Source organism: Xiphophorus couchianus, chromosome 13, assembly GCF_001444195.1.
Source record: "Xiphophorus couchianus chromosome 13, X_couchianus-1.0, whole genome shotgun sequence".
NCBI classification, from domain to species: Eukaryota; Metazoa; Chordata; class Actinopteri; order Cyprinodontiformes; family Poeciliidae; genus Xiphophorus; species Xiphophorus couchianus.
The window spans coordinates 22,045,089-22,060,690 of record NC_040240.1 but is presented as its reverse complement, the minus strand read 5'-3'; the positions used below and the strand labels follow the sequence as shown (position 1 = coordinate 22,060,690).

General features: G+C 36.9%; 6 gene segments (V, D, J or C); 1 reads left to right on the top strand and 5 right to left on the bottom strand.

Annotated features, from left to right (window-relative positions):
• LOC114155979 (Ig kappa chain V region 3381-like) overlaps positions 1–1,314 on the bottom strand; it is a 13,696-nt gene extending 12,382 nt beyond the window's left edge. The window contains 2 exon segments of the V gene segment in view: positions 749–999; positions 1,107–1,314. Coding sequence covers positions 749–999; positions 1,107–1,158 — 303 coding nt within the window.
• LOC114155975 (Ig kappa-b4 chain C region-like) overlaps positions 1–8,395 on the top strand; it is a 15,982-nt gene extending 7,587 nt beyond the window's left edge. The window contains 1 exon segment of the C gene segment in view: positions 7,919–8,395. Within this exon segment, the coding sequence occupies positions 7,919–8,244 (326 nt within the window).
• LOC114155980 (Ig kappa chain V region 3381-like) overlaps positions 1–15,602 on the bottom strand; it is a 21,252-nt gene extending 5,650 nt beyond the window's left edge. The window contains 2 exon segments of the V gene segment in view: positions 12,207–12,327; positions 15,420–15,602. Coding sequence covers positions 12,207–12,327; positions 15,420–15,471 — 173 coding nt within the window.
• Positions 4,412–5,462, bottom strand: LOC114155986 (immunoglobulin kappa variable 2-29-like). The segment is given in 2 exon segments: positions 4,412–5,133; positions 5,277–5,462. Coding segments are annotated over 2 exon segments (360 nt in total).
• LOC114155987 (Ig kappa chain V region 3368-like) lies at positions 8,962–10,154 on the bottom strand. The segment is given in 2 exon segments: positions 8,962–9,329; positions 9,447–10,154. Coding segments are annotated over 2 exon segments (360 nt in total).
• On the bottom strand, positions 10,261–11,030 carry LOC114155981 (Ig kappa chain V region 3381-like). The segment is given in 2 exon segments: positions 10,261–10,739; positions 10,847–11,030. Coding segments are annotated over 2 exon segments (375 nt in total).

Genomic DNA, 15,602 nt, shown 5'->3' with positions numbered 1-15,602 from the left:
CCGACCCCATTAGGGACAAGGGTGAACAGAAAATGGATGGATGGTTCACTATAAAGTTTTTCCTTTGATGTATTTTAATATTTATAAATAATGCAATTGTGTGAGGAGATTACATACAATAACATTTATGCAAAAAATCCTCAAGACTGAGTAAAGAGTCAACTGATTGAGAGCGTTTACTGTACATATCTTATAATTAGGATTGTCTTGTTTAGAATTTGTTTTCTTCAAATGAACATTTCATGGTTTTAACAGCAGCAAAGCAAACAGTGTTTGGAAAAAGCAAACTATTTTTTTCAACTCTTCCAAGTGTTCCCAAACTAAATCATTTTCTCTTTTCCTTTTTTTGTTATAGTAAAATATTTTTAGCTGTGGTCTAGTAACATCACCTATACGAATACAGGTAAACAAAGGGAAAATGGAGTGCATTAATAAAAACAAAGTTTGATGCAGTAAATATACCTAAAATCATAAGAACACATAATTATCCTGGACAAAGTAATTGTTGACAGAAACATGAGGTTGTTTCTAAATATCTGACCTGTAGTATATCTGTATGCAATATCTGTATTATAAGAGTTTTCTGTGTGTGGTTAACCAACTGGAACTCCCAGATGCAACAGACAGTTCAGTTTCTGTTGAGTCTGAATGGTGGAGGTTTTTGTACGACTGTTTTTCACTGTGTGAATGAATACTTGCTGCTGATGTAGAATTCACCCATACAGTAATAAACTGCAGCATCTTCAGCCTGAACTCCACTGATGGTCAGAGTGAAGTCAGAGTTTGATCCACTGCCTGTAAAACGACTTGGAATCCCTGATGCTTTAGTGCTGGCATAATAAATGAGGAGTTTAGGAGTTTGTCCATCTTTCTGTTGGTACCAGGCTAAGTAGTTAGAGCCATGAACATTCTGACTGGTTCTACAGTTGATGGTAGCAGATCCCCCCAGAACAGCTCTCACTGCTGAAGGCTGAGTCACTCTGACCTGACCTCTGACCTCTGAGGACACAGAGACAAAAACATGCAGCAGCTTCATGGTTTAGTCGGCTCCATTTCAGAGGGACAGATGTTCATAGAGGAGAGGAGTTGGATTCTCTGGACTTTACCTGTGAAGCAGCAGCAGAGGAGAGTCCAGATGAGGATGCAGATCAAAGTCATGTTTGTGATGAGGAGGATTTCTGTGTCTTCTGTTGTGATGAAGGACAGCTGTCAGTCATCCAGTGTTCAACTGTCAGGACTATAAACTCTCCCAGAGCGCTGGAGCATGGAGCTGCTGATGCAAAGTGACTCTATGGAAATGTTCTAACTGAGTTCAATAGAGAGGAAGATCGATGTGATGAATTTAAGACAAAGCTCATATTAATTCTTAAGTAGTGTTTAAATGTTTCTTTTATCATAATGTTCTATACATTTTGCCTCATAGTAAATTTGTGATCAAAATAATTGTATTTTATCAGAACTAAACCCCTACATGATCCTGGAAGGATCAGCTTGTTTAGACAGGATAGAATTTAAAGCTCCCTGTGTGACACGTTTTCTGTGCATGAACACACAATTAAACATAGTGACTAGACACATTTAAATGTCTACGTAAATTATAGTTTTTCAGGTGGAATATTTTGTCCAATAAAATATATGATTTTTTTTGGTGAGTCCACATCTCAGATATAATGTAACTACATAAGAGGACAGTACATCTCTACTTTCAGAATGTTTCTGTTGTATTTCAGTGTGTCTGTATCACTGTGATGGAATTTATGCTGACAAAACTGGCTTTACTCTGTAAGGATCAGAAGGAAATTATAATTCAAAAATTACAAACTGCATCTTTTAAATCTTTAAACCAAGTTGGAAGTCTTCTTGACTCTGAGCTCACTTTTATTCCGCATTTTAAACAAATAGTTAAAACAGGATTTTATCATCTAAAAAATATAACCAGAGTTCACTCTATTCTTTCCTTCGCTAATACCGAGACTCTAATGTGTGCTTGTATTTCCAGCCATATAGAGTATTATAATGCCCTGCTGTCTGGTCTCCCTAAATAAACTCTGCACAGCCTTCAGCTGTCACAAAACTCTGCCGCTCCAGTGCTAACCAAGACCAGAAGGCAGGCTCACATCACACCTGTTTTAAAATCAGGTGTGATTTTAAAACACACCTGATTGTCTTAGCTCCCAGTACATCTCAGGATTGATTTTAAGATTCTTTTACTGGTTTTTAAATGTCTTAATGGTCTTCCACCCTCTTACCTTGTAGAGCTGCCATTACCTTATGAACCCCTACAGAAACTGAGGTCCTCTGGCACTGGACTTTTAACAGCTTCCAGAGTCAGAACTCACACTTATGGTGAGACTTCTGTCCAATATTATGGCCCCCGTTTGTGCCAGAGAACCTGAGGGCTGCAGGAAATGTTGCTGTCTTTAAGAGCAGGCTCAAGACCCATCTTTTTAACTGTATTTCCTAAATTTAATATTTCTGCTTAGTCTGTGCATTTTCAATGCAGTCGTGTGTTTTTCCATGTGGGGTTGGGATGGGTAATTGTTTTTGTTTGTTTTTATTGATCTGTACAGCACTTTGAGCTGCTTTTAGTATGAAGGGTGCTTTATAAATAAACTGGATTGATTGATTAATTGATAAAGGATTCATTGTGAGTCTCAGTTCAGGAACAGCCTCGTCTCCATTTAATGGACTATCGGAATTTGACATCTTTTTTTCCCTGATATTTAAAGTCCTAGCTACATAAAATTCCTCTCATTGAGCTCTAGTGATTTAACTATGTTTAAAATATTTTGGTGAAAGTTATTTTAGGCTTAAAATGATGTTCCTCAAATGTTCAAGATCAACATCTAGTAACAAAAAGCCAAAAAAATACAATAAAAAATTAAGAGCAAATACTGATGCATGTTTGATCAATTATCAAATTACATCAGCCATTTGATGAACCTGCAATCATGGAGAAAAATTAAGATAACCAATTTACATGTAATTAAATCACTTTATTTTCCACTAATTAAACAAGATTAGTCATCAATATGTAAACATTTATTTTAAAATAAAGATTAACATTATTTTACTGTTTAAACAACAGATAACACTAAGTATTCTACCTAAACAAAATAGAACACCACACCATTTATTCAGAGTTGTTCTTCAGTGGACTTACTAATGTGCTTTGAGCCATCTTCTTGCTGTGATGTCCAACTTGTTTTCATTTAATTATGTCTGTCTTTACTGCAGCTTCCAGCTGCCACTGTCATTGCACTGAAACTTGAGTTTCAGTTCAGTTTGATTGAGGAAGGTTTTTGCACGACTGTTTTTCACTGTGTGCGTGGCCACTGACTCCCAATGTTATGAAGACTCTGACAGTAGTAAACTGCAGCATCTTCAGCCTGAACTCCACTGATGGTCAGAGTGAAGTCAGAGTTTGATCCACTGCCTGAGAAACGACTTGGAGTCCCTGATTCTTTAGTGCTAGAAAGATAAATGAGAAGCTTAGGAGTTTGTCCATCTTTCTGTTGGTACCAGGCTAAACGGTTAGAGCCATAAACATTCTGACTGGTTCTACAGCTGATGGTGGCAGATCCTCCAAGATCAGCTCTCACTGCTGAAGGCTGAGTCAGTGTGTACTGACCTCTGACCTCTGAGGACACAGAGACAAAGACACGGAGCAGCTTCATGGTTTAGTCAACTTCATTTCAGAGGGACAGATGTTCATAGAGGAGAGGAGTTGGATTCTCTGGACTTTACCTGTGAAGCAGCAGCAGAGGAGAGTCCAGATGAGGATGCAGATCAAAGTCATGTTTTTGATGAGGAGGATTTCTGTGTCTTCAGTTGTGATGAAGGACAGCTGTCAGTCATTCAGTGTTCAACTGTCAGGACTATAAACTCTCCCAGAGCGCTGGAGCATGGAGCTGCTGATGCAAAGTGGCTCTATGGAAATGTTCTGAATGACTGCAGCAGATCAGTCTGCTGTTGATCTGTGAAACGTAATCAATTACAAATTTATTGATGGAACTTTACTTAATGTCGTGTATTGATTATTGATTCTATGTTGCATTATATGTTTCTGTGTTTGATATGATGTAAAGCACTTTGAAATGCCTTGCTGCTGAAATGTGCTATACAAATAAAATTTGATTGATTGATTGATACATACAGTCTCATAATTGTGGTCCTAGAAGTATCTCCATATATTGCAATTAACCTATAGTCTGGATTCATTCTTTCCCATCTTATGTCATTTTTCTAGGCAATAATGTTTTCAAACATTCATATTGTTTCAAATATTAAGCAAAATATGCTTTAATTGTTGTGTTTAAATCTTGAAAGATGTGCTAAAGTATGAATCTATCTAGTCTGCAGTTTTGTTAATTCTTACTTTTGCATTTAAAAATACTAAAACCAACACTTACAAGCTATTATGGGTTTATTTGATAAACCTGTTTGCACTGTTTTGTTCAAAAATGCAAAGTTTGATTAAAATGTCATAGAAAAGTAAAAATGCTTGCTTTTGTTACAGAACAAACATAAAATTAAGCAAGCGTAAGGCATAAAAGGAACAGTGAAAGCAAAAGGATTTATCACACAAAACGTAGAGCTAGCAGATCAGGTTTCAGTTGAAAATAAATAAGCAGCCAAAAAACCTGGCTTCTTTTTGGAGCTTGCTTTATGAAAAGAGCTGAAGTTCCCAACACCAACTAATTCTAATAATCTGGTCCTTGATTTGTATTAAACTTTTCTTTTATTCCCTACATGTACAACTTGTTTTTCAGTGCAGCTGTGGATCAGTTCCTCTGCAGCCGTGAGGTTTTTGTACGACGTTGTATCACTGTGTGAACGGGAAGTTCTCATCATGTTGACAGTAATAAACTCCTGCATCTTCAGCCTGAACTCTGCTGATGGTCAGAGTAAAATCAATATCATATCCACTTCCAGTGAATCGATCAGACACTCCAGTCCAACGTGAAGAAGCGGAATAGATAAGGAGCTTTGGAGCTGCTCCAGATTTCTGAAGGTACCAGTGCAAATCATCATCAACAGGTGAACTGGCTTTACAGCTAAAGGAGACAGTCTGTCCTGGAGTAACAGACTGAGATCCTGGAGTCTGAGTCAGGGTGATGACTGCTGAGGAACCTAAAAACATGACACAGAGAGATATTGACACAAATCTAGATCAGAGAAATATTATCAGGATTCACATGTAAAGGATGGTTCATTTGAGTCTTTTTCATTGACAGAAAAAAGAATCCCAAGAAAAGTTTCTATCAGAGTCTCACCCTGAACCAGGAGCCCCAGGATGGTCAGCAGTAGAGTCAGTGACATCATCATTGTGCTGCTGGTGTGTCAGTGGCTCTGAAAGGCCTGGACAGCCACTGATCAACTCTGACCTCTTAACAGCTGGAGCAGAGAGGCAGGACACATATGCAAACACACACAGTCAGTCACATGGAGCTCAGCTCTACATGTTCTCTTCTAACATCCTGGGTCTCTATCGCTGTGTTCTCTGAACTGCAGATGGTTTTGACTTTTCAAATAAACTACAAAAATACATGAACATGTATACTAATTTAAAAAAGAGAGAAGATAATCCAGTTAAGGCCATATAAGCAGCTTCAATAAAAACTTGGAGGACAAGTGAAGAAACACACCATTTATAAACTTATAAAGATAGACTAGTTTCAAAGTTAAATAATACTAATTTAGAGAACATTTGTCAATTACTTCTGTTGTTTCTGAGCTATAAAACATGTCACATACACCATGACTGGTTTTAAATAAATTTGTGGGTACTTCCCAGTTTTCTATCATCCTTCTTGGGTACAACATTTAACTTGACCTTCTGGTCCTTCGCTTTTAACGATGTAGAGTTCAATGGGGCCAATTCCTGCTGCATCGTAGCAACCTCAATCCATAACACTTCCACCTCCATGCTTCAAAGAGAGAATGAGTTTCTTATCTTGGAGTGTTGTATGTGACTGAATTTTCACATCTTCTTGTGTTCAAATAATTCAGTTTTTCATTCGTGTCCAAAAAGTCATTACTCCACAGGTTATATTTACCTATTTCTTTGAGAGCATAGATTACTTCTTGGCACAATCCTCACAAAGATTAAAACACATTCTTTTGATTGTTATGGTATTTACTTTCATATCAACAGCAGCAAGATAAGTATGTGGATATTTTGATTATATTTTAATATTTTTACAAACTTGTTTCAGCAACTTATGATCTGCTTTGGAGCTGAACTCTCTTGGTCACAATGCTCTTGTTATGTTAACAGTTATTTCCAGTCTCCTCAATCTGTAGACTCCTTTCTTTACAGTAGAACAGCCATTTTAACATCATTTTGAGACTTCTTTAAAGCCATTTCCAGACTCATAAATTGTGTCTGTTTCACCCATTAATCTTCTTTCTGACTGGATCACAGCTCTTTGGTTCACAGTCTCATTTAAAACATTGATAAAAACTAATCTGAATGTCAGAAATGTAAACAGAGTAAACCTACTTCAAATTAAAGAGGAACAATGTGTATATGGAGTTTTACATTTGTTAGTAATTCTCAAGTTGACAATGAATGTTGATATATCAATCTATGTTAGACAAACAAGAAATCATTGTGACTTTTAATTTTTTATGTTTTTAGCTTTTAAAAATCTTAAAAATTCTAGTTCTCCATGTTTTGTGTTCAGAGAGCCGTGTCTCTCTACAGTCAGAGGTTTTTGTACGACGGCTCAATGAGTTTGTATCACTGTGGTACACGTTTGGTGGAGGAACCAGACTGGAGTTTGGAAGTAAGTAAAATATAAAGCTGCTTTTTTACTGATTTGCTTCTATTGTTTTAATTCTGTTTGACAGTTTGAAGCTAGAAGACGTGCAATATTTAATGCTTTATAAAAAAAGTTTCAAGATACACATAAGTCATACTTAATATCCCAAATTACAACAGAGTATAACAAGTCAGTGCTGATCTAAGAAGTAAAAAATATTTGGTTTGACTTAATAGTTAATCTTGGTTTGTAGTTCAGTTTAGTCAGACAAAGTCAGAGAGCCGTGTCTGTAGTCAGAGGTTTTTGTACGGCGCCTCGGTGAGTTTGTATCACTGTGGTGGACTTTTGGTGGAGGAACCAGACTGGAGTTTGGAAGTAAGTTAATTTCATGCTTAATACAAAATTAAAAAATAATGTTGGGATGCTTTAAAGTAAATTTTTGTATTTTCCTATAGAGGAGGAAATTGTATATGTGCATTAATTACTTTCTTACATCAAACAAATAGAATCTCATTTCAAGATGAAGTGAAATATTTTATGTTCAAATTATATAAAATGTTGCTTCGGAAATAAATATCAGAATTGAGGTTTGATATGTTTATCAATGTTATCACTTTTTAAATTTTAATACTTTTCTGCCAGTTGTAAACCAGTTTGGTGGTTTGATGTGAAAAATCTAAATGAACTCAAGTAAAAACCGAATTTATTTTTATTGGTGGGATAAAATCAGTCTTAATCTCTTTTCAACAAAGACACAGAAAACTTGAAGTTTATTGAATTTAGTATTTCAAATTAAACTCTTTCTTTAAAATCTATTGTATTCACAAACGCCTGCTGCTCTTATAAAGAATGTATAGTTGCATTTAAAAATGAGATTCTTAAGTTTTTTAATTTTTATTTTTGTATTTTTTATTTTCTTTATTTAAGAGTACATAGAATTTTTTAAAATTGATCCTTTTTTGACTTTTTGTGCTGATCTGAGACTCCTAAAAGGAAGTGAAACAATGTGTCAGTGAGTGACGAGTGGAGCATGAAAACATCTGGCAGAAACTTCTTATTTTAGAAAACCTCTCACTAACTGTAACCATGACACAGAATCTGCTGCTTAACATCTACAGGTTCTGTTCTCTAATCTGATTGGTGTTTCCTAGGTGATACCCGCCCCACCCTGACAGTGCTGCCCCCCTCCAGTGTGGAGCTGCAGCAGCAGCAGGTTACCCTCATGTGTCTGGCCAACAAGGGCTTCCCCTCAGACTGGACTCTGTCCTGGAAGCTGGACGGCAGCAGCAGCAGCAGCTGGGAGCAGAGCAGGAGCTCCGGGGTGCTGCAGAATGACGGCCTCTACAGCTGGAGCAGCACCCTGAGGATCCCTGCAGACCAGTGGAGGAAGGTGGGCTCTGTGACCTGTGAGGCCTCCCAGGGCTCCCAGTCTGCAGTCACAGAGACACTGAGGAGAGACCAGTGTTCCCAGTCCTGAGCTGGTTCTTCTTATTTGCTTTTTAATTGTTTTTACAGTTTTATTACATTACCACTCTTGGTCTTCTCTCTGTAAAAACAAAATGTTTCTCCAGTTTGACTCTGAAAATGTTTCTTTCTTTTTAATAAACTCTGGTTTCTTTAAACAATAACATTTTTTGTCATTTGTTTCTAAGAAATTAGAACCATCTAAAAATGAAATGTTGTTGGAAATGTTTCTAATAAATTACGTGAACTAATTCTGTTTAAATATTTTTTTCTTTCAAATAACTAGAGGTGTCAATCAAGATGATCTAAGCAAATTGGTTTAACTCTTTACTGATTGTTTCATCTCTCAGTCTGCTGTTCCAAGTGGAAATGTCTAAATCAATAAGATTTCATTTAGATAATGGAAAATGCGCCAAATCCTTGTTGAATACTTAAGAAAAGACATGTTTCATTTATATATATATATATATATTTTTTAAAATAGTCTGAGATCGTTGCTCTGTATTATCAGAGTGTCCTGATGCAGATCTTTGTATCACATTTGCTGAAAAAAGTTCTAGAGTGAATTTCTGGTGACTAAATTCAGTTCCTGTTCTGTTGAAACTGTTCAGTACAAAATTTGAATTAAAATTTGAAATCAATAAAGCTTTCAAACAGGAACTGTATTGCTCTTATTATTAATTTATAGAAAATAATTTGTCTTTAGTTTATTAAAATGATGATTTTTTTTCCCCCCATTTTGAGTCAGATCAGTTCCTCTTTCTCTCTCAGGTTTTTGTACGGCCTTGTATCACTGTGTGAGTGGGAAGCTGTTATGTTGCTGACAATAGTAAACTCCTGCATCCTCAGCCTGAACTCCACTGATGGTTAAAGTGAAGTCAGTCTGTTCTGCTTTTGCACGAAAACGCTCAGGAACTCCAGGCTGACGTTCTGTGGTATCATAAATCAAAAGTTTGGGAGCTTCTCCAGGTTTCTGAAGATACCAGTTGATGTCATCACCAATCAGTCGGTCAGATTTACACCTGATGGAGACGGTCTGTCCCTGAACAGCAGACTGAGCTCTAGGAGTCTGAGTCAAGATGATGTCTCCTGAAGAACCTTTAGAACATGAAACAAACACACATTTATGGCAAAATAAGATTAACGTTTATAGTAAATGTAAAACAGTTTTTCCTGTTTTTAATGTATATGTGATGCTACAGCAGAGAGTCTCACCCTGAACCAGGAGCCCCAGGATGGTCAGCAGTAGAGTCAGTGACATCATCATTGTGCTGCTGGTATGTCAGTGGCTCTGAAAGGCCTGGACAGCCACTGATCAACTCTGACCTCTTAACAGCTGGAGCAGAGAGGCAGGACACATATGCAAACACACACAGTCAGTCACATGGAGCTCAGCTCTACATATCATCAGGTTTCCTCCTCACTGTTCAGACAGTTGTGAATAGTGGAAGAAAATACTCTAGAGTATAGAGCTTTCTTCATTTCCTCTATTTGTAATTCTGATATGCTTCATTATTACAATTTTTTATTATGTTATAACAACATTCTTTATCTGAAGCATGTTTAATATTAGATCTTCTCCTCCACAAACAACAAACCAAAATCTTGAAGCTAAAGCTCAATTATCAAACACATTTTCCTAAACTCTCGTTGAAGTTAAACTGTTGACATCAACACTCAGATCATTTTATTCATTTAAGATCTGCAAACTGTTTGTGTGAAAGTCTAGTTGATTTTTTCTTTACATTGTGGCTGTTGCTATTCCAACAGCAACTACAAATAATCTTAGGATTTGTGTCAAATTATACATTTTATGATTTTTGTCATGTGATTCTAATTGATTAATTGATTAAAACATAGAACTAATACAAACTAAAGTAACTTGTGTGATATTTTTAAATGCTTTAGTGAAGGTTTTGTTTCTTACTATCCATTTCTTCATCAAATAATAATAATTAAATAATTAAAAGTTATTTTTTTAAGTTATCCTATCTTTTGTCAACCAATCATTCAAATTAGAGTGATGCTGTACATTTTACTCATTTATTTTGAAACACCTTCATGAAAATTTGTGTGTATCCATGTGAAGGATTTCAGTAAACTATCAGTTTCTGCAGCAGCTGGAAGCTGCAGCAACATAGTTTCAGTTCAGTTTGACTGAGGGAGGTTTTTGTATGACTGTTTTTCACTGTGTGAACACGTACTGGCTGCTGATGACATGAAAACTCTGACAGTAATAAACTGCAGCATCTTCAGCCTGAACTCCACTGATGGTCAGAGTGAAGTCAGAGTTTGATCCACTGCCTATAAAACGACTTGGAGTCCCTGATGCTCGAGTGCTGGTGATGTACATGAGCAGTTTCGGTGCTGCTCTGTCTTTCTGCTGGTACCAGTGTAAATAGCTACTGCTATATACTCCATAGTTGGTCCTACAGGTGATGGTGGCAGATCCTCCAAGATCAGCTCTCACGGCTGCAGGCTGAGTCACTGTGACCTGACCTCTGACCTCTGAGGACACACAGACAAAAACATGCAGCAGCTTCATGGTTTAATCGGCTTCATTTCAGAGGGACAGATGTTCATAGAGGAGAGGAGTTGGATTCTCTGGACTTTACCTGTGAAGCAGCAGCAGAGGAGAGTCCAGATGAGGATGCAGATCAAAGTCATGTTTTTGATGAGGAGGATTTCTGTGTCTTCAGTTGTGATGAAGGACAGCTGTCAGTCATCCAGTGTTCAACTGTCAGGAATATAAACTCTCGCAGAGCACTGGAGCATGGAGCTGCTGATGCAAAGTTTCTCTATGGAAATGTTCTGACTCACTGCAGCAGATCAGTCTGCTGTTGATCTGTGAAACGTAATCAATTATTAAAAAAGCCTGGACAGCCACTGATCAACTCTGACCTCTTAACAGCTGGGAGCAGAGAGGCAGGACACATATGCAAACACACAGTCAGTCACATGGAGCTCAGCTCTACATATCATCAGGTTTCCTCCTCACTGCTCAGACAGTTGTGACAAATTAAAATAGTGGAGCAAATATTCTGTGGTAAAGAGCTTTCTTCATGTCCTCTATTTGTAATTCTGATATGCTTCATTTTAACACTTTTGTATGATATTATTACAACATTCTGATGTTATTATTTGAAGCATGTTTAATATTAGATCTTCTCCACAAACAACAAACCAAAATCTTGAAGCTAAAGCTCAATTATCAAACACATTTTCCTAAACTCTCGCTGAAGTGAAACTGTTGACATCAACACTCAGATCATTTTATTCATTTAAGATCTGCAAACTGTTTGTGTGAAAGTCTAGTTGATTTTTTCTTTACATTGTGGCTGTTGCTATTCCAACAGCAACTACAAATAGTCTTAGGATTTGTGTCCAATTTATACATTCTATGATTTTTGTCATGTGATTCTAATTGATTAATTGATTATAACATGGAACTAATACAAACTAAAGTAACTTGTGTGATATTTTTAAATGCTTTAGTGAGGGTTTTGTTTCTTACTACTATCCATTTCTTCATCAAATTAAAAGTTGCTTTTTTAAGTTATCCTATCTTTTGTCAACCAAATAAGCTTTATATCATTCAAATTAGAGTGATGCTGTACATTTTACTCATTTATTTTAAAACACCTTCATGACAATTTGTGTGTATCCATGTGAAGGATTTCAATAAACTATCAGTTTCTGCAGCAGCTGGAAGCTGCAGCAACATAGTTTCAGTTCAGTTTAACTGAGGGAGGTTTTTGTATGACTGTTTTTCACTGTGTGAACACATACTGGCTGCTGATGACATGAAAACTCTGACAGTAATAAACTGCAGCATCTTCAGCTTGAACTCCACTGATGGTCAGAGTGAAGTCAGAGTTTGATCCTCCATCGTTAAAACGATTTGGAGTCCCTGAGACGCGACTGCCAACATAGTAGAAGAGTAGATGTGGAGTTTGTCCATCTTTTTGTTGGTACCAGGCTAAACGGTTAGAGCCATAAACATTCTGACTGGTTCTACAGTTGATGGTGGCAGATCCTCCCAGACCAGCTCTCACTGCTGCAGGCTGCTGAGTCACTGTGACCTGACCTCTGACCTCTGAGGACACAGAGACAAAAACATGCAGCAGTGTTTTTGATGAGGAGGATTTCTGTGTCTTCTGTTGTGATGAAGGACAGCTGTCAGTCATTCAGTGTTCAACTGTCAGGACTATAAACTCTCCCAGAGCACTGGAGCATGGAGCTGCTGATGCAAAGTGACTCTATGGAAATGCTCTGACTGACTCCAGTAGAGATTTGGAACTATGTGACTCTCATTTTAATAACAGTATATTCATTTTAATTTTTCTGTGGTAAATTTTCTTCCCAGGTAACATACAACACAGTTCACAAAACAGTTTGTTTTAGAGAAAAGCATATTGACTTTACAGTATGTTTACTTGTTTTTTATTAATTATATAAACTTTTCTCTTTTATCTTTTAATATCTAATAATCATTTTGGGTATTATATATCATATAAACAACAGATGAACAAATATATTTTTATGTGATGATTAAAGTCTTTCCATCACAATGTTCTATGCCATGATTGCTTGGTTTTGAGAAAAATATCTTTACCTTAATTTTAAATTTATGTCATGTTCTGTTTTTTTCTGTGTATTTATTTAGAGTTTTCTGTGTCCCTGAGTCTTCATGTTGTCCTGTCCTCCCTTTGATTACTCCCAGGTGTTTCTCATTCCCTGATTACCCTCCTGTGTATTTAGTGTCACCTGTGCGTCTGTGTCTTGGTCGGGTCCTTGTCTAATGTGCGCTCAGTCGTAAAATCAGTTGCTGCCGGCGTTGAGCCCTGGCTTCCGCTCAGTCATGCTTCCTGTGTTTTTGGACTGTTTTGACGTTTCTTTATTATTAAAACAACCTTTAATCATCTCACATGGGTCATCTGCATCTGCCTCACCACCTACACCGCACCGTTCCTGACAATTTATCAAAGAACAACTGGCTGTTTATGTTTTTCTTTCTTTTAAAAAGTTTTATCAGCTGGTTAAGGACTAATGTCAGATTTTAGCACTTTGAGCTGTAATCTGATACATTGCATCTTTCCTCCTGTGGTTAATTCATACTGTGTATTGTTTCTGTTTTAAATAAAATTGTTTGTAAATCGTACTTCATCATACCTGGTGATAGGCCCCAAGTCTCCATCTATCTTGCAAGGATAAATGGGTGTAGATACTGGAAATAAACACATAGTTAAACATAGTGACTAGATAAAGTTAAACGTCTAAAGGATTGTTTGCCAAGTGAACATCCTTGTAGGGAAAAACATGTTCATCCTCTGATATACAGTCCCCCAAATGTCTTATATCTAACATCTGCATGTTTGGTGAATCCACATCTCATAGATGTATCTAAATAAGAAGAAAGTTAATCTCTCACTTTAGAGTTCTGAAGTATTTCAGTGAGTTTATATCACTGTGATTGGATTTATTCTGGCTAAGCTAGCTGCTATTGTGAAGAACACATACCATTCTTTGAAAAAGATTTATTATAAATCACAGGCCATGAATCAAACTCTCCTCCTTTTAACAGATGAATTTTTTGATGACTTTTTTCTGATATTTGAAGTTCTAAAATATATATATTTATATCTAAACTCTTGTGGTTTGAAAATATTTTGTTGAAAGTTATTTTATTCAACAAAAAAGGTCTTCTTTTCCATATTTGTTTTTAAGTGTTCAAGATAATTTGACATTTACTGATAAAGAAAGCAGAGACATTTTATTTTAAAATTACACATTTTGATGTGACTTTCTGTTCCTTTATTCACATTGATTCCTGGTTAGATTCACTGGTATGTTTTGGACCATCATCATATTGTAGTCCAGTGCTGGTTAAGGTTCACAGTGCTTCATATTTTCCATCATGCACTGTAGTTTTCATGGTGAGTTGTGTCACAGTGATCCCACTGCAGCAAAGAACCTTAGAAGCATGACACTTCCAACTCCATGCTTCACAGCTGGTATGAGATCCCTGACATGGAGAGCTGTATTGGTTGAAGACAATGATTTGGTTCCTTTTTGGAAAACAAAACACAAAACTTAGTTTTTGACTCATCTGTCCAAAGACTATTATTCCATTCGAATATAATTATATTCGTCTTGGAATATAATTATTCAGGCAAACTTTAGTCTGGCCTTTTTACTTAGAGAGCAAAGCTTTACCCTTTGATCATCTCCCATAACAAAAGTTACATTAGTGCAGTCTCTTCTCTTTTAGAGTCAGTCATGTGTTTAATAACAAAAGCACCAAGTCAAAATGCTGTAAGTCTTGTGTTGAAATGTTTGGGTTTTCAGAGACTTCACCAAATATTTTACATTCTGTTCCAGGGTGAAATAGTTTTTTACAGCCAGTTCTTGGGCACGTTGGTTCACTTTTTGACAGTTATTTTAGGCATCAGAATTGCTGATTTCACATTCTTTTGAGACCATTTTAAATCCCTCTTCAGATTAAAAAGCTGCTATATATACCATTAATCATATATATATTCCAATTCAATATTACTTTATTAATATATATGTATATTAATGATGTAATTAATTAGTACACACACACACAAACAAACACACATATGTAACCTTAATTAAACAGTGTTAATATTAGTCTGGCATGGCTTTTATTTCTTGAGGTGACACAATCAGTTTCTGCAGCTGCAGTTCAGTTTCTGTTCATACTGACTGACGGAGGTTTTTGTACGACTGTTTTTCACTGTGTGAACACGTACTGGCTGTTGGGGTAATGAAAACTCTGACAGTAGTAAACTGCAGCATCTTCAGCCTGAACTCCACTGATGGTCAGAGTGAAGTCAGAGTTTGATCCACTGCCTGTAAAACGACTTGGAGTCCCTGATGCTTTAGTGCTGGCATAATAAATGAGGAGTTTAGGAGTTTGTCCATCTTTCTGTTGGTACCAGGCTAAGTAGTTAGAGCCATGAACATTCTGACTGGTTCTACAGTTGATGGTAGCAGATCCTCCCAGTTCAGCTCTCACTGCTGAAGGCTGAGTCAGTGTGTACTGACCTCTGACCTCTGAGGACACAGAAAAAAAAATCATGCAGCAGCTTCATGGTTTAGTCGGCTCCATTTCAGAGGGACAGATGTTCATAGAGGAGAGGAGTTGGATTCTCTGGACTTTACCTGTGAAGCAGCAGCAGAGGAGAGTCCAGATGAGGACGCAGATCAAAGTCATGTTTTTGATGAGGAGGATTTCTGTGTCTTCTGTTGTGATGAAGGACAGCTGTCAGTCATCCAGTGTTCAACTGTCAGGACTATAAACTCTCCCAGAGCGCTGGAGCATGGAGCTGCTGATGCAAAGTGACT